General features: G+C 40.3%; 1 protein-coding gene across 1 annotated transcript in view; it reads right to left on the reverse strand.

Moving 5' to 3' along the window:
- Window positions 1-750: 750 nt before the first annotated feature.
- Window positions 751-19,756, reverse strand: part of LOC139722990 (3'-5' exoribonuclease HELZ2-like) — an 89,516-nt gene continuing 70,510 nt past the window's right edge. Inside the window, exons 33-37 of the mRNA XM_071634268.1 lie at window positions 5,055-5,157; window positions 4,234-4,461; window positions 3,418-3,571; window positions 2,366-2,533; window positions 751-860 (exon numbers count right to left, since the gene is read on the reverse strand). Coding sequence (XP_071490369.1) covers window positions 751-860; window positions 2,366-2,533; window positions 3,418-3,571; window positions 4,234-4,461; window positions 5,055-5,157 — 763 coding nt within the window. The remainder of the gene's footprint in view (window positions 861-2,365; window positions 2,534-3,417; window positions 3,572-4,233; window positions 4,462-5,054; window positions 5,158-19,756) is intronic.

Here is a 19,756-nt window from a genome sequence, read left to right on the forward strand (position 1 = left end):
ATCTGCTTGTTGTTTTAGACATGGCTAGATGTATGGTAATTACATGTATCATATGATACCACAGTAAACACATAAAGTCACTAACAGGTGAAATGTTACAAGGGTCCTATGGACAACTACAAACACACACACACACACACACACACACAAATAACACAAATATATATGTAAATCTTCCACACATGATATATTAATGCAAAGTATACTACATTTTGGTCAAAATTAAGAATAAGAACATAAATAACCAAAGTATTACACAATTTCATGACAAGATACGTGTATGCTTGTGGCAAACACCCAACAGAATCTCCATAGAATAGTGAATTCAATGCTACAAACGACAACACACCCAAGGGAACTACGCCAAGTGATACACATATAATAACAATATACCAACACTTTGAATCTTTGAATAAACATACACTTACATACGGTTTTACCTACAACTTACTTCCTCATCATGGCAACAGTAATACCACTATGTTAAAATCTGACATAGACATAATTACTGCAGTAACCCAAGTCACATCTTCAACTAAACAACACATACAATCTAAAAAAACAAACAAAAATAGCGAATGAAGTAGTCTTCTCCACTCAAGAGTTGATATTGCCAATACAGCACAGGGCAAAAGATGTGAAATGAGTTTTGTGCTCATATCAGCTCTGTATCTCAGCACACTGCTTGCGCGGAAATGGGGGTCTGCTCCAAACATGGTGCCACGGTCTCCTTCCGTCAAACCCCCCTCCTCAGCTCCGGAATGGGGGGAAATTTCGGGCCTCCATCACGCAGTCCTGGTCTCGGTACTTCTTGAGGAGTTCCTTCCACTTGTGGTGGGTCTCCAGGAGGTGCTGGTTACCTGCAGGGTGGAGTCAAAGATGGTGGAGGGAGAGGCTGTTACAAGTAGGTGGGACCAAGAGTGGTAGACATGGTAGGTTGCTATGTAACAAGGAGTATAAAAATGAGGCAGACTTGTGTGTTTGTGTGCGTGTGTTTTGTACAGTAATACCTAAATTGAATTGCTGTTTTTGGTAAAATTTGAAAGGAAGTGAATAAATATGGGGGGGGGGGGGGGGAGTATGCCTCTGTGTATGCAGGAAAGGGGGTTGAAAGTGGGTAAAAGCCGAGGTGGGAATAATGTTGTTGGGAAAGGTATTGACAGACCAGTATAGAGGCTGGGGTAAAGGCGTAGGATGGGGCTTGTGGGGTGATAGTGATGGTGGTGGTATAAAGGTGTGAGGAGGTAAAGCACGGTGTTGATAGAAGGTTATGCAGAGTGGGGCAGGGGATGGGGTGGAGCCTATTTGGGTGCATTGGAGTGGAAGTGGTAGGAATAGGGGACTGGTGGAATAATCTTGGGGTGCGTTCGAGCGCTCTAAAGCGAACTGTACCAAACTGAACTCAAGTGTATCGTACTGTACTGTGTCAGATTTGGAGCGTTCGAGAGCTCTGTTGAGGAAGCGCACCTCATGAGTTATATTTAGAAAACGTCACACTTTTTTGTAGCAAGAATGTCATTCACCTGGCATGCTTGAACTACTTACAGCTGTCCCGCACATAGAAAACGATGCCTTTGCATTGTGACGTATGCGATTGATACACGCATGCTTTACAGCGAACTTTTGGTACGCTTTTGGCACACTTTTGGCACACTTTTGGAGCACATCGGGAAGTGGTCCACTTTTGGCTTGGTACAATATAGTACGGTACACTCTAGAAGCGTTAGGGTATGGTACGGTACGGTACGGTTCGCTTTAGGAGAGCATTCGAACGCACCCTTGGAATGGTAGGAGCTGAGGTGGGGCATGTGGTTGGGGGGGGGGATTGTGATTTAAGGTCAGGCAGAGAGCCGACAGTATGCCCTACATGTGTATCTCCATGCATCCAAAGAGGACAAACTGATGAGCTAGAGCATGGGGGGGGGGGGGGGGGAGAGAGGCAAAGGGGAGGTAATGGTTGTGGGGAAAAGCATGGTGAGTGGTAGGAAAGGCAGGCTGCCAACTGGGAAATGGAGAACAGCATGGGTTAATAAAGGCAAGTCATTCATACAGCACTGCAATGGATATGCACATCCAATACTGTAAAAGTGGATATTTTTTGGGGACTAATCTTTCATGCTCGGCCAGGCAAGAAGAGTTTCCCATGCTTTTAATTCTGCCACGAATCAAAATAGCCACTACTTGAACAAACGGCTGGCAAAGATATATGAGTGCTTTTGTTTTTGTGCTAGATTCTTGTCACGCAAAATGCGTGAAAATTTCCACACCATGAAAATTTCCACTTTCACAGCATGCCTTCCTCCCTCTCTCCCCTCCCTAACAAAGACAGACACAAATACGGCCCCAGCACACACTGGTCACTCACCGATGATGATGAGCCCTCGCTTGGCGCGGGTCAGCGCGACATTCATCTGGTTCTCGTCGATGATGAAGCCAAGGTGTTTGCGTTGCCACCCCTTGCCTGGCTTGTCGTCGATCTCAATGCGGGGCTTGGAGCGGACAGTGGACAGGACGACGTAGTCCCACTCACTCCCTGGTGTGTTGTGGAGGAGAAGAAGACAGTTAATACAGGAGAAGAAAAAAAAATAGAGGACAGCATATAGACAGAGGGATATATTAGAGGCTGGGATCAAAGATCGCAACATATTTCAAGAAATATACCAGTATTACATTAGCAAACAAAAACACATAGAGCTGTTTTTGCCTGCTTTAACTTTTTTCCTTTTGTTTCCAACATGCTTATGAAGGAAATCATTTTTCAGGTCGCAGAGCTGTATGCTGTGTGAAAAGATGTGATTTTGCTCTTTGACAACTAAAAGGTTGATAATGATTTAAGAAAAGTCCTGGTCAACAACATCAACAAAAAAATAGAACAGTACTTAATTTGGTGACAAGGTTGAGAGGAGAAAATGAAACACATGAGGTTTTGGGAAGCAAAACTGTCATTCCATGACAGAAGGAAGCAACTCTGTGGAATGAGCTTTTTAGTAAAGGAAGAAAAATGTCATTGTTATATAAGGAAATCTATAGAGTTCTTTCCTTTTGACATGTTTATATTTTGGAAATTAGGGGTCTTTTGACCTCAATTTTTTCACTATCATGAAGAGCATACCCCCCCCCCCCCTCCCCCCCCCCCCCCCAAAAAAAAAAATACCCCAAATCAAGAAACAAAAAATGATTTGATATAATTCAGAGTTGCTTCCTTTTGTCATGGGATGGCAGAAATGCCTACAAGATATAATGGACAAACAAAGAAGAAAAGGTGACTGGTAGGACAACTAGGGGGGCTTGCTTGGAGATGTGATATATATGGGTGTAGGGCACAGACAGTTAACCAGTGATTTGTAACGATGATTTGGCCTTAACATGAAAGTTGCCCAGGGCTGACCACCCACATGGTCAGTCACGGTCACTCACCTTGACTGGTGACCACCGTGCTGACTTTGACACTGGGGATCCCCTTTTCCTTGAGACGTTGCTCTATCTGGGTGCACTGCAGCTTGTACTGTGACAGGACCACAATGTCCCGAGGCATCGCCCCCTTCTTCAGCAACTGAGCGACTATCCTGGTCTGTGGAGGCGAGACAGAGAGTAAGGTTGCGATGACGTATGGTTCTGAAGCATGTGGCCATCAAAATTCTGAAACCTTAAGCTTTCATTCTGATGTCTCGGAAGGGAATGGGGAAGATGTTCATCACACCTGCATGAGGAGCATCCTGCAGACACCTCCGACAGTTCCATTATGTTACTGTTCCCTTATGTCAATGTTAAAGAAAATCTTTCGGCTGGACTCTTAATCTAACATCTGATGGCACAACAGCAAACACATTTACTTGTTGGCATTCATCCAGCACCTAGCACAAGCATCCTGGAGCTAACTGACAGTAAGAAGACATGACATTATCATTTTAATCTTCATCACTGAATCACACAGGCTTTTCTGTAGAGCTGTCAAAGAATCACTCTTTCTGGGTTGCCAATATGGGATAAATGTAAAGTGGGGGGGGGGGGATGGATGGCAGTGATTAATCAAACACTAGTATAAGGTGTCTCAGCAAAATTGCAGCTCAGTGCAGAGGCACATTTTAGGATAACAAAGAAACATTCATCTTGCAAGAGCTGGAAAATTATTGCTGGTTGAAAGAAAAACAAAAGGAAAACACACACACACACACATCAAACCTGTCTTTCACAAGATGTAGTCATCTCTAAGAAGGAAGATTCACTACTCACCGCGTGCATGACCTCCGCCATGTTGCTCTTCGACATCTCGTTCCCTTCCTCCGACTTGACTGTCAGGGTCTCCTCCTTGCCGTAGACGTGGCAGAAGACCGTCGGGGTGCGGCCCTTGTTGGGCCAGATGGCCCGCAGTGGGTCCGGGCTGCGGCTCTTCACCGTCTGGTCTGTCTCCAGCTTGTCTTCATAGAAATTCTGCGAGGGGAAGGCGCAGATTGCCTCGTGCTGTGGATGGATAGCAATAAGGAAAAAATTCAACATGTTAAACCATCAGTGTGCTCACTCAGTTGTTTAGCTATTGGCAAGGTGGTAATGCCCCCAATATCAGATTTACTTTGGGACCCAGGTAAGTAGAAGTTGTACTAGTAGGTATCTGACAAGAGAATAATGTAGAAATGCACAAACACATAAACCTCTGGGGGCTGAAATGAATTGCAATATCAGTCATGCACACAAAAAAATTTGCCAACAAAAATTTTGTTAACAAAAATCTTGTAATGTGAAGGTGTCAGTGTTTTGGTGTGCATGGTTGCCCTCTACACGTATGTATTACAGTTACTGTATAAACTGTTATTTTCACGAGGGTTTAATTTTTGGAAATTTTCGCGAATCACAGTTGGACTGCAATTTTAACAACACACGAAAATGTCTCCATATGCTAAGGTAATAGTGTGCTTATGAAGGCCTCTGAGTCAATTTGCGAAAACAACATCTCACGAAAATGTCCATGACCTCCTCATTTGCGAACATATCTGTACGCAAAAATAACAGCACATACAGTAACTTCTAAAAGCCAAGATCTACCATCCTCCACCTACCATCCGGTACTGAATTGTCAGCATCTTTGCCTTCTTCTGGTATTTCTCCAGGAGTGACTCCTCCATGCCAAGGTCTCTGGCGTTGTTCTCCGTGATGATCGGTCTGCACACAGACAAGGAAAAGGTTGAGAGGATGTTCAGCAGACAGCAGTCATCGTTACATCAACATCGACCTAACCTTAGCACTATGATGCTGTAGAAAGGCACATTTAATAAATGATCATCTTTGCTAATCATCATCATCATCATCCCTATCATCATCATCACCATCACTTTCCTCATCACCACCATAATCATCACTTTCATTATCACTTTCATCATCACCACCATAATCATCATCCTCTTTACTATCATCATCAACATCATCACTGTTGTCATCATCATTTGAATTTCTGACATGATCTTCATCATAAGCCATAATCAAGCATGCACAAAAAGAAGAACACCAAACAATCAAATAGACAGCAGTTTCATCACATCGATCGGAAAATTGCACACAAGACCAGTCTAGGAAGCCATCAAAATTTCCAAACACATGACGGTACCACAAGGTAGCAGACTACAGATGAGCAGCATCTTGCACCTTCTACTCCAGTGGCATTCCAACATGACCTAATCCTCCCAATCACAACCATGCTCAGCTCAACCACTCACCCAACCGGTGTCAAACATGACCACACCCATGTCATTTACACCCATCCAGCCAGTGCCAACTATGACCACACCCAGATCCAACCACCCACCCCACCAAGACAAACCACCACCACATCCAGCCAACATCACCACAACCACGCCCACGTCAACCAACCAACCAACCAGCCAGTGTCACGATTCAATGAACATACTGTGATGAAGAATAAATGAAGAGTTTGTTCGCAAAAACTGATAAGTCCATATTTGTCAAATGGAGATATTTGCAATTAACTCTTAATGTGCCAGGCCCAAAACCCCTAACGTGCCAGAGATTTTTAGCCAGTGCTCGGAAGCTCCGAATCTGGATAGACAGGGTAATTTCAAACTGTCATATCTCTGTAATTACTGCTTGTTTTGAAATGTTGTCTGCACAAAAAATGTGGAGAAATGGTAATTCTTTCGTGCCATGTCGTCAGTTTGCAGTAATATTTATCCTAATTTGAAATATTGCTGAAAGAAATCATATCATAAAAAAATTATCAAGAAATTTTGGGTAGCATGAAAAGGAAGAATTAATTGTGAATTTTCTTCAATAGAACGTGTGTTTGACTCTGTGACAAAGTTTTAGATATACATTTTTTCTTTCGAATGATACCACATTTGTCAACTAGAGTCGTATACTTTCAAAGATATTCGCAGTTTGTTTTGCCCATGCAATTTACTTTTTTGACCGAGTAGTTCATTCCCAAACTTTGGTTATTTAGTCCCGGTTCCTCTTTGAGAGTAAAGGTAATTGTCCCGGGTCTTGGAGGAGACTCTTTCCACTCTTTTATCCATTTGAGCAGGAAGTGCCAACAGTAATCCCTCTTTTGTTAGTGTGAGGGGCGAGCGTGCCCTATTGAAATCGGCAGTCCTTTGTCGGTGAGGGGCTCGTTCGCGTGCGAGCCCATGGTCACAGGCGGAGATAATCCGAGGATGCCTTGAACAATGTGCTACACTGTCGGACCAAAAAATATCTTATTGACAATGCGGCGCATGCCTTCCTTATTATTTCATCAAAAGTCTACGAGTAATCGATCAATGGTCAGCTCCTTGTTTTGCGTAGCTACCCACCACCAAAGCGATCGCGGCATGACTAAAGTGTAACCTTAGTAACTTCATAACAACGACGCGTGTTTGGCTCACAACAAGCGATTTACTCACAGCACCACGAGGACAGCCGCTGAAACCTGCAGTTGAAGCCACGTGCTTGTTGCGCCTAGCGCTGGTTGAAACCAGATACGTGAAACAAAGTGGAATTTGAAAATATAGCACTACACATATCTACATAATCCTCATTCTGAAACGTTCACCAGATTTTGAAGAGCAATCAGACCCTCATCTAGGTCTAATATTCCCGCGAACTGTATGCGAACATCTTTTTGTAGGAATATGAAATTCTCAAACTAATTAGTCTATTTCAAAATGAAGGACATAATGGCACACAGACCAAGAACTACACATCCATATGAAATAAACAAAGGTTACTGATAGTTCATTTGCGTGCACTGCAGTGCGGTGATTCGGGGGGGGGGGGGGGGGGGGAGGCGCAAAGAAAGGGAGAGAGTGATTTTTGGTTTGCGTATTTCTGAATATTTCAAAAGATTTTGATCGGTAACAATATCATTGTTTACTGAAATTATTTTGGAGCTTAGTGAGTTTCATTTTCGTATCGCACCAATATTATGACCATGTGAAAAAATCTATTACTTTGCTTTTTGACGTGATCGGTACATTGGGTGTTGGGTAACACTTACAAACAGAATATCAGCGATATTAGAGGTATCCCAGAAATTGTACTTCACTTCGGAAAAGTGTTTTGATGCTGGACCTTCGCATGACGGCAGATTCATTTCCCGACATTTTAACCGCTAACGTCTCACAACCTTAGTAATATCGGAGAAAACTGCAAAATCAGAATGTAAAGTCTAGCACTCATCCGTCGCGAAAGTCATGCATCCACACATCAAAGAATATGATCAAGTCAAGCACGCATCCTTATGTTTTGAAAAAAAAAAGAAAATATATATAAAATTGTTAAACATTATATGATTAGTATGATCACGTTATTTGAGGTAAAAAAAAAAACATGAGGGAAAACATTTGAGGTGCAGTAAAAACTAAAATCTTTCCAACAAAATTACCATGATGCAAAATGATAGAAAGAGAGAATCAAAGGACTTCAAAAATCATCGTACCCGTGTAGCAGCTATAAAGAAGAAGGCAATGCTGGTAAGTGGGATTGAGCCGCCGGGGCAACAAAATATCAAGCAAAGAAACAAGATGTCAATCAATCAAACAAACAAACAACGAAAAGAAACTACAAACATAAAGACAACCTTTAGAAACTCTGCTAATGTGGGCTTTTTTGATGTCATTATCTCTCTTTTGAAATTACGTCTCCTTACTCGCTAATCGCTCCTGATTAGTTTACGTTATTCAGCAGTATAGTCAATACAGCTATCTTCTGTCGGAAGATCTGAGGCGCTTTTGTTATTGCTGCTAATTCTGTTCACTACACGTCTTGTAACTCAGAGTGTCATCTTTTTCTCTAGCAGAAACAGTATTTACACTCTATACTGTCGAAGTTCAGTCGTCCCGGTGTAACGTAGAATGCTAGCTTCATTATTCATACTTTTCTTTATCAATTTTTATGATTTCGATCACTGATCGTGCCTTTGCATAAATCAAAGTATGTGCTCTGTCTCCCCCTCTCTTTCTCTCTCCCTCACTCTCTCTTTATATCTTGCCCCTCAACTTCTTCATTTCTGATCGTTGACTTGTTATTCACATTAGGCATAATTGACTGTGAAGTTACGATAATCTCAATGTCAATAGTAATCACTATCGCTGCAAAGGAAGGGGGAAGTTTTCGCCGTCTGGTTCATGAGTTCAATTAGATACGCTCAATGAAGATAATAATTATACATAATAAATGAATGCATGTACACGCCAAATACAGAATGAGCTGTTTTTCACGTTTGTAGTTTCGTATACACCCATGCAATCACTCGTATGCTGTAGGATGCATATAGGATGATGCTTCATTTCGCTACAAACTGAAGGGTTTCAAGGAATGAATGCAGAACACAGGTGGTACTGAAACTCATATTTTGTTGTGCACAGAAATGAAGCAAAATATGCTATAGGCAAAGGGAGTCGAAGTAATTCCTGTCAAAGATTAATTTGGAAACGTGTTTTACTGACCTAAAAACTCAAACCATGTTCAATAAAGCGTAGGTGTCACGCTAGTATACAAGTTTCATTCACAGGCTTCGACTATAACTATCATAGGGCTCTTCTAGTCTTCATAAAACATGTATCGTTTTCTTGCAGCTCCGCGATGCTCACTGCATTTGAAAGTCGACCGAAAGAACTCTCACAAAAGGCGAAGTTTGTATATGCTTATACTGCGTTTATTCATGAACAAAAGCTTCCTTTGAACATGCAAAATCTTCACAACTTATGCTACCATCAGGGGAGGTCTCTTGAATTCTTGGTTTCTGTTCTGTACGTTGCTCTGATTGACTCTTCTTTCTTGGTAAAGACCCTATCTGCGCTAATGATAATCATTTTCAATTTTTTCTCACAGTCCGTCGAAATCAGAGGCCTTCCTTCAACACCCTGTCATTACCACATTCTTCATACAAGGTACCCCACGTATTTCAAGTACCTGTATACAGCTTGTTGATTTTCTTTTTTTTTGATAACAATTAGATGCATTACTGATATAATCACTTCTTGAAAAATGTACACGAAAATAGTTGGCACAATGCATACAGTCAATCCACGTTGCTATAGACATGATGGAGGATGGTTATGGAAATACATGTACGGACCCATCACGACAGCCACGTCCCACCGGTATCGAGACAGGAGTAATGCAACTGGAATGGACAGAATTTGAATCTGTTTTAAAAAATTGAATAATACAGAGCTAAAAAATGATAGTTTGATTTTTTTTAAAGAACATGTGAATACCTCTAGTATCCAAAATTCACGGAAATGGGTATTGTACTACCCGCGATCTTCAATTCTGATCTGTGGTAACAGCGAGTTCTTCAGATCGGCGACGCTAACATCAAGACGGCGCAGATTCCCGTGTTGGACAATGATCATGGCTGTTGGCTGTGTCGCGCATGTTCAGAACATAATGATCTGCCTGATTAGCGTCCTCTTAGCGTTTGCGAGGCAAATCTTTAGTTCGTGTTTATACCACTGTGTGGTCAAGATGAGAGAGATGAATGGCAAGTTTTATGATTGAAACTTGTTTGTGTTCTTTCTTTCCTTTTTCTCGCAAAAGCTGATTGCTTTTCTTATAGGCTACAACAACACGGTATTATGTATCCTGAAGAAGCTTTGCAAAGCGGAATAAAAAAAAAAATCTGACTGCAGCATGAAGGAGAAGCATTTTATGTTCTGCTTTACATGGTACATATTTTGTCCTATACTATTATGACAGAGAAGAAGCGCCGTCTTAGGTTATCAAGCGCAGTCGTTGTAACATTACTGTCAATATATATATATATATATATATATATATATATATATATATATATATATATATATATATGTATATATATATATATATATATATACTTCTATATACATGTCGGTAGAAAAGATGAAGAAGTAGAATGGTAATGAATTTTTGAAAGTCCAAATGTGCTAATAAATAGCACTGTTGGACTGTCAAAATGCATTACCACTCTACTTGTTTATCTTTTCTTTACTGGTACCAACACGCGGACTATGAGTTTCATAATACATAATCATAATCTATATATATATAGCATACAAGGTGAAGCGGCTTGGCCTCCTACGTTGTGGGTGCTGCATTATATTCATGCGTAGGTGTGACGGGAAAGACTGCTCGCAGATGTTGCAGTAATGTTCACTAATAGCCTTTTACTCTCCCAAGCTTTCGACCGAGTTACCAGTCTTTTTCAAGGGCTTGGAACGTAAACACAAAAGCAGAAAAGCAACCAATTTGCATACATTTGAACAGAATAAGGCAAAATCGTATATAAAGGTATATATATATATATATATATATATATATATATATATATATATACATATATATATATATATATATATATATATATATATATATATATATATATTCACAACAGTAGGTCAATATAAACTCCGTTGGAGACGTAAATTTGACGCATTTTCGCCCATAGGGCTTTGTCAAGTCAATAGATTTGACACTTTACGTCTCCAACGGAGTTTATATTGACCTACTGTAGTGAATCTATACTTTCTTAGGACTCCGAGAAGAAACTATTTGTTGCTGTTATATATATATATATATATATATATATATATATATATATATATTATACATATAAGAGAGAGAGAGAGAGCGAGGAAGAGAAGGCGCCTCGACCGTGTACAGAACAAGTGTAAATGTAGCTACTTCATTATTCATCCAGGGTGAGAAGATAAGGGCATTCACGAACGTAGTTCAACGAATGTGTGTATACGTGGAACATGTACGTTGAATTATCTATACGTCCATGAATGCCTTTATCTATTCCCACTCTGCATATTATGTATGTATGTATATCTTTTAAATCGACATGACAATGCTTTATTGAAATGAATATTTAATTTCTTTTCAATATTTAGTTCGTTGACATACTTGATGAAACCTAGATTTACAGCCCACAATCAATTGCGCGATAATATAGTCTGTCACAATCATTCACGTGTTTGATTCTGCTGGCAGAAAAGGTACAATATGACAGGGAAAAGGTAAGGTTGACATTCGCAATTGAGGTGTTGCCAGTTCAAAACACTCATTCCCCATTATTTTACGAGTGTTTACAGACCGATATTCTTGTTTTGACGGGATATGTTCATATATTTCCATAGTTTGACCAACAAAATACTGACACATGTTTTTCGAATGTAACAAACCATGACCAAGGTTGGATATCAAGGCCTTCTTTTGTTTGAGGCGGTCTTTCGGTAGGCGCTTTCATCTATGCAAATAAGGCACTCTTATTGTATCCGCGGTGAGGTGGCGGTGGCCATGAAACATCTATTCACGCGTGCCGCGCCTTTATTATGGGCTAGGTTTTGGAAATAGGCGACACTCTTTCTTTTCAGGTCTTTCAAACGAAAGTTTTATTCTAGAGCTATAATAACCTTTGCTTATACGTGATTGGCGAAGGTATCGAACGTTGATAGTTTTAATCCTGCTATTCTATCACCCGAACTGATCACATTGACTTACATAAGAAGGGGGAAATTGCCAGTGATCATCATTTATCTCGATCGATAGTGTGATTTTTTTATGCACATGTGAATGCCTCTAGTATCCAAAATTCATGGAAATGGGTATTCTACTACCCGCGATCTTCAATTCTGATCTGTGGTAACAGCGAGTTCTTCAGATCGGCGACGCTAACATCAAGACGGCGCAGCCTCCCGTGTTGGACAATGATCATGGCTGTTGGCTGTGTCGCGCATGTTCAGAACATAATGATCTGCCTGATTAGCGTCCTCTTAGCGTTTGCGTGGCAAATCTTTAGTTCGTGTTTATACCACTGTGTGGTCAAGATGAGAGAGATGAATGGCAAGTTTTACGTTTGAAACTTGTCTGTGTTCTTTCTTTCCTTTTTCTCACAAAAGCTGATTGCTTTTCTTATAGGCTACAACAACACGGTATATGCTGAAGAAGCTTTGCAAAACGGGATAAAAAAAAAAATCTGACTGAAGCATGAAGGAGAAGCATTTTTATGTTCTGCTTTACATGGTACATATTTTGTCCTATACTATTATGACAGAGAAGAAGCGCCGTCCTAGGTTATCAAGTGCAGTTGTTATAACATTGCTGAATTTATGATTGTATGTAAGATACATATATTTTGGTATATATATATATATATATATATATATATATATATTTCTATATACATGTAGACAGAAAAAATGATGATGAAGATGAAGACTGTCAAAATGCATTACCACTCTACTTTTTCATCTTTTCTATACCTACTGGTACCAACACGCGGACTAAACGTTTCATTATATATAATCATATATATACAACATATAAGGTGAAGCGGGCTTGGCCTCCTACGTTGTGGGTGCTGAATTATATTTATGTGTAGGTGTGACGGGAAAGACTGCTCGCAGACGTTGCAGTAATGTTCACTAATAGCCTTTTACTCTCCCAAGCTTTCGACGGAGTTACCAGTCTTTTTCAAGGGCTTGGGACGTAAACACAAAAGCGCGCAAAAAAGCAACCAATTTGCATACATTTGAACAGAATAAGGCAAAATTATATATATTATAAAGATACACATATGTGTATTAAAAATATGAATATATATATATATATATATATATATATATATATATATATGTTGATAAGGTAGCCCACGTGTTGGCAAGATAAAAAGATGAGTAACAAAGCTGTAACAAAATTCATGCTGTATTCACCAACGGTTTATTTCTTCACACAAATTTTCGAGCGTCTCGCCGCCCTTTCTCAAGTGTTGATACTGAGAGAACAATAACAAAATTCATTTTATTTTATTGTATTATTCATTGTATTTTGTTACTTATCTTTATATATGTACATATATATATATATATATATATATATATATATATATATGAAATGAGAGAGACAGAGCGAGAAAGAGAAGGCGCCTTGTACAGAACAAGTAGCTACTTCATTATTCATCCAGGGTGAGAAGATAAGGGCATTCACGAACGTAGTTCAACGAATGTGTATATACTGTATATACGTGAAACATGTACGTTGAGTTATCTATACGTCCATGAATGCCTTTATCTTTTCCCACTCTGTATATATGAGTGTATATATATATATATATATATATATATATATATATATATGTACATGTGTCTTTTAAATCGACATGGTAATGGTTTATTGAAATTCATTTTATTACAATGTTTAGTTTGTTGACATATTTGATGAAACTTAGATTTACTGACTAAAATCAACTGCATGATAATTATAGTCTGTCACAATTATTAACGCGTTTGAATCTGCTGGCAGAAAAGGTACAATATAACAGGGAAAAGGTAAGGTTGACATTCGCAATTGAAGTACTGCCAGTTCAAAACACTCATTCCCAATTATTTTACGAGTGTTTACAGACCGATATTCTTGTTTCGACAGGATATTTTCATGTATTTCCATAGTTTGACCAACAAAATACTGACACATGTTTTTCGAATGTAATAGACCATGACCAAGGTTGGGTGTCAAGACCTTCTTTTGTTTGAGGCGGTCTTTCGGTAGGCGCTTTCATCTATGCAAATAAGGCACTCTTATTGTATCCGCGGTGAGGTGGCGGTGGCCATGAAACATCTATTCACGCGTGCCGCGTCTTTATTATGGGCTAGGTTTTGGAAATAGGCGGTACTCTTTCTTTTCAGGTCTTTCAAACGAAAGTTTTATTCTAGAGCTATAATAACCTTTGCTTATACGTGATTGGCGAAGGTATCGAACGTTGATAGTTTTAATCCTGCTATTCTATCACCCGAACTGATCACATTGACTTACATAAGAAGGGGGAAATTGCCAGTGATCATCATTTATCTCGATCTCTCCTGCGATTCAACAACGTTACTGCTTCATAATCTCTAAATACTCTATCAGTCTCTCCTGAATGAGCTAAAGTGTGCTCGCTTCTATGGCTCCACCGAGAAAACGGCGAAGGCGTGAGTTCACTGCCGATGAGGTCCGTGATTTCATGTTGGACTCTGACTTCGAAATCAAGGATATTGTAGATAACAACTGGGAAGAAGACACGCAATCATCTCGTAGCAGTGAAAGCACAGAAGAACGTGATTCCTCACGTCTTCTCCCGGAGTTTGAAGAGCACGGTGAATCACTGTTTGAAGACTCGTCAGGCGACGAAGCTGATGGAGGTGACGATGACCACCTCAATGATCTACCTGCGCCTCATCCAACAACTCATGCTGAACCACTCTCCGATCACGATTGGCGGAGACTTGAGCCTGACGAGCGATTCAAGTCAAGTCGACGAGTGTATGACGACCAACCCAGACTACTTTTCGACGCTGAAGGATTGGAGCCAGTGGACTTTTTTACGAAGTTCTATCCGACTTCCATCTTTGCCCACATAGCAGATGAAACGAACAAGTATGCGCAACAATTCTTCGATTGCCCAGCGCCCCTCCCAGAGGCGTCTCGATTCGGCGTATGGCTGGACACCGATGAGGAGGAGATACGCGCTTTCACCGCACTTCAAATAGCTGAAGGACGCTGAAGGATTGGAGCCAGTGGACTTTTTTACGAAGTTCTATCCGACTTCCATCTTTGCCCACATAGCAGATGAAACGAACAAGTATGCGCAACAATTCTTCGATTGCCCAGCGCCCCTCCCAGAGGCGTCTCGATTCGGCGTATGGCTGGACACCGATGAGGAGGAGATACGCGCTTTCACCGCACTTCAAATAGCGATGGGACTGGTGTCAAAGCCATCTGTGCCTCAGTACTGGGAAACGAACTCCGACATCTTAGTGACTCCTGGGTTTGCCGACGTCATTTCCAGGAATCGATTTCAGCTATTGAACACCTTCCTACATTTCAATGACAACGAGAAGCTCGTGCCCCGTGGACAGCCCGGTTTCGACCCCCTTCACAAGACGCGCCCCCTCATCGATATGTCCCAGCCGACGTACCTTGAGCATTTCCTTCCCGGGGGATACCTGTCAATCGACGAGAGCTTGGCGCCGTTCAAAGGAAGAATCTCCTACAGACAGTACATCCCAAACAAACCACGGAAATGGGGGATAAAATTCTGGATGCTCTGTGACGCCCAAACGGGATTTTGTCTGCGGTGGCGGCAGTATGTCGGAGCCGAGGGACAAGACAATGGGGACAGCGCCACTGAAGCCCTGGTGAAACAGCTGACGGAGCCATTCTACAACACGGATCGCGTGATCGTGATGGACAACTATTATAGTTCCGTAAAGCTCTACGAGGATCTGTCACGGAACGGACTTGGAGCCTGTGGAACGGTGAGGAGCAACCGACGAGGACTTCCAGAAGAGATCCGACGTGGTGGTCTGCACCTTGCGAAAGGTGACGATCCCGTGTTTTTCGCCAAAGGGAGGGAGATGTCAGCAGTGACTTGGCATGACGTGAAACTCGTGAACGTGCTGTCGACCGTCAGCAGCAACGATCTCAAACAGAAGCAGATACGGAGTAAGAACGCCGAAGGAGGTCGCCGTACGATTCAGAAGCCAGCAACTGTTGACGTGTACAACAGGTTCATGAACGGCGTGGACAAAATGGATCAACGCATGTCCTACTACCGCTACCCTCATAAGAAAATCAAGGGATACCGCGTAACCTACCACTTCACCATGGAAGTAGCTCTCGTGAACGCTTACATCGCATTTCGCATGGCTGGCCACAAGATGTCCACGCGCGACTTCAGATGTCGGGTGATTGAGGGTCTGCTGAACGGCTACAGAGCATCTCGCTATCGTCGGACACCGTCACCTCCCATCGCCGACAACGAGGCAAGACTGACTGAGCGCCACTTCCCAGCAGAGTTCGAAGATCGACAACATCGTCCTGACTGCTACGTGTGTTCGGACCGCAGGAGGGGAAGGCGAAGACAGACGAGGACATACTGCCGACAATGTGGACTTGCTATGTGTTGCATCCCGTGTTTCGAGATCTACCACACCAGAAAAGATTTCCGATCATAGGTCACAAACACTGAGTCTTCTGATGACATGAACTCTAAACAATGTCATGAACTTGTCGTGTATAGGCCTGTCTACCGTTGCTTATAGAATATGCATGTTCAAATTACAGCTCACAGATGGCAAGCATTTCCAGGTGCATGATTCATTGTAATTACATGGACATTATTGGTTTTACGATCCAAGACTGAGATGTATTGAAGTATAATCGCGATATCTGTCTGAACTTCACCCCAAAAGAAACGTTCCGTGTACTCTCACTTGTACTCATTTGCATGTACACAAAACCAGGTGGTTATTGTCTGTCAAATCGATCCCAATTACCAATGATTATGTCATTAGCCAGGGTAACGTGAAATCTTTAGACATGAATTTCTCTGCCAAGTTATCTCTCATATTACATTGCCTATTTACAGTGTACACACAATGTATGTACATTACAATAATGGTGATATTCCCGTAATTGTAAGGATTGGTTATTTATTATCCGTAAGTCTTCGAAATAGTAATTAATAGCATTAAAAAAAATCAAATACTGTACAAAGAGATAAACGTTCATATTGATGATATGGTTATACACAAAATATCAATGACAATGTGATAATTTATTGAGATGTAGCTCACAAGTTCTTGTATTATCAGAAAAGGTTGATATTATGGGTCAAATCGATCCCCATGAGTAACCAGTGATATGCCAGTGATTGTGCCACTAGCAAGTTTATTATCAACTTGTACTAGTAATTTATTTTGTATACATACATATGTCCGACAAATTATGGAATTATGGATTTGTGTAGTGCTCATTACACTTACAATGTATACTTGTCAGTGGCAATTCTGAATCTCGATGGTATATTGTCGTGTTTATGAATTCAATGGTGTATCTTATCAAACTTTAGATTATGTGGGGTTATTTATGTCATTGTGTAATTATTCCTTGGCTCTTCAACAATAAGTAGCCGCTGTCATGATTTTACAGCGAGTTCCACGATCGCATTTGAATAAGTAATTGTCATATCACCACATGCATGTAAGTTGTCAATGTAAGAGCAGTGAATTCTTTTCCGGATATCACTAGTCATCGTGTGAATGAGGAATTGAAAATAAAGCATTATTCACAGTGACGAGTGAAAGAGATAAACTATACTCATCTGTTTCTTATTTGTAATTTAATCAGCGTTGCTGAGTGTGTAATGTCAGATCAAAGCTGATCAATTATAGTGAGATTGCAAAACTGAAGTGTATGTAACCACTGAAGGATACTAGTAGTATCTAGAGATATTGACGAGAGAAGGTGCAATGTATATTCAGTAACAGGTTGTATATGTGGAGTGAGATCAGTTTGAAGAGAGAATACTATTGCCAGAAAGACAGAGAGAGAGAGAGAGAGAGAGAGAGAGAGAAAGTGACGAATGGAAATGGAACTCGACGTTCCAAAAATAGTTATCTATGACATACAGTATAACGATAATAATAATAATAATAATAAACATGTGTGCATATAATATATATATACATATATATATATGTATATATACATATATATATATATATATATATGTATATATACATATATATATATATAAATATATAAGTATATAATATGCGTATATTTCTTACTCTCTCTCTCTCTCTCTCTCTCTCTCTATATATATATATATATATATTGTATACATACATAGATCGAGGTCGTCAGTTTCTTCTTCGCCTAAAAACACAAAATCAAATAAACAACCGACAAACAAGACTCAAAAGCACACATACAAACAAAGCAAGAGTATGATTATTAGCACACTTAGTTGCATGTAAGGTTGGAAAAGTATAATAAGCGAAGCTAAAAACATGCACAACAAAGGAATTCATCAAATCATACACTCCATGCAAACGTACTGTACAACAACGTCAACATGTAAGCTAACAGTTTTTATATCCGCATCAAATCATACGAGACGCAAGGTACGAAGAAACAATGCACGAAGCCTTGTACAGCAATTCCTCTTTAGAGTATATAGTTCTCCCCCCCCCCCCAAAAAAAAAGAGAGAGAGAGAAAAAAAAAAGAAGAAATGAAATTCGCCAATAGGGTATTAGTAACAACAAGAGTTTGAGAGACAAAGCGATTCTGTCAGAAAGAGAGAGAGAGAGAGAGAGAAGGGACAGATGGATATTGAGGTTAACGTTACAACAATACTTTGAAGTTATTCATATATCATAGAGAGATATAATAATTTTACCTCGACTTCTTCACTTATTTTGTGAAGTAAAGATTTGAGTTAACGACATTCTTGTATGACCAAATTGCACCAATTATTGAATATTGAAAAAGGCTGCGTCTTGATCGTTTGTATGGATAGTACCCCCCCCAAAAAAAAAAGAACACACACACACACACACATATCAAACAACACACAAACAAGAATCAAGGCAAGTTCCACAACAAAAGGTTTGATTATACAGGTACACTTAGTTCTATCTTAGATTAGAACAAAAAAGCTAAGCTAAAAAAAGGTCAAAATCACGTTGCACTTTGCACAAATTACGTAAAACAGCGTCAGGTGTCAAGTAAGACAGCCTACAGTACTGTGATCTGTTGTATTTGCCAAATTTATTCACGAAATTTTGTAGAAGAGGAAGTGCAAGAGAGTTGCTCGCCAAGTATATGAGGAGCTCATTGATACACAACAACAATAAGAAGAAATAAAGACATATCGCGGTTCGATTCATTGCCCAGAAATGTCAAAAGTAATATCTTTATTTTGTATTTCCGATGGATTTTTCACCGAGTCAAAAATCCGTTATAAAACGATCTTCAGAAGTGTAACGTCATAATAATTTGCAGCCCTCGATACGTACGATAACAACAACAGAAATGAAAACACGGCGCACTACGCGGTGCAGATAGCAATAAGGTTCGTAAGTCCACAGGGTTTTAGTGAGAGTTTAGTCAGTTTGAATGACTTCCGCTATCTTGGAAAGTCCTTCACGTACGTTTTTGGATTTGATCAATGTCAACATTGGAATTCCTTTTGTTGACTAGTTTTGTTGAGCACTTTACCATTTTGCAAAACATGGGACACTTATCGTCAGAAGAAAGTACACAATAAACGCATACAAAGGGCCAAAAAGATAGGACATTAGCTATCGCGATGTGTGCTTTGTGAATGTCTATGAATCGTTTACTATGTATACAGTAGGAGAGCGGATCGTATCACCGAACGCCTTTTTTTTTTGTGGCTTTGAATTCAGCACATAGTGGATGAAATGTCGGCAAAAAATAACACCGGTTATTCACAAA

This window comes from Diadema antillarum, unplaced genomic scaffold, assembly GCF_040938485.1.
Source record: "Diadema antillarum isolate AM-2024a unplaced genomic scaffold, OU_Dant_1.0 scf00000179, whole genome shotgun sequence".
Classification (NCBI taxonomy): Eukaryota; Metazoa; Echinodermata; class Echinoidea; order Diadematoida; family Diadematidae; genus Diadema; species Diadema antillarum.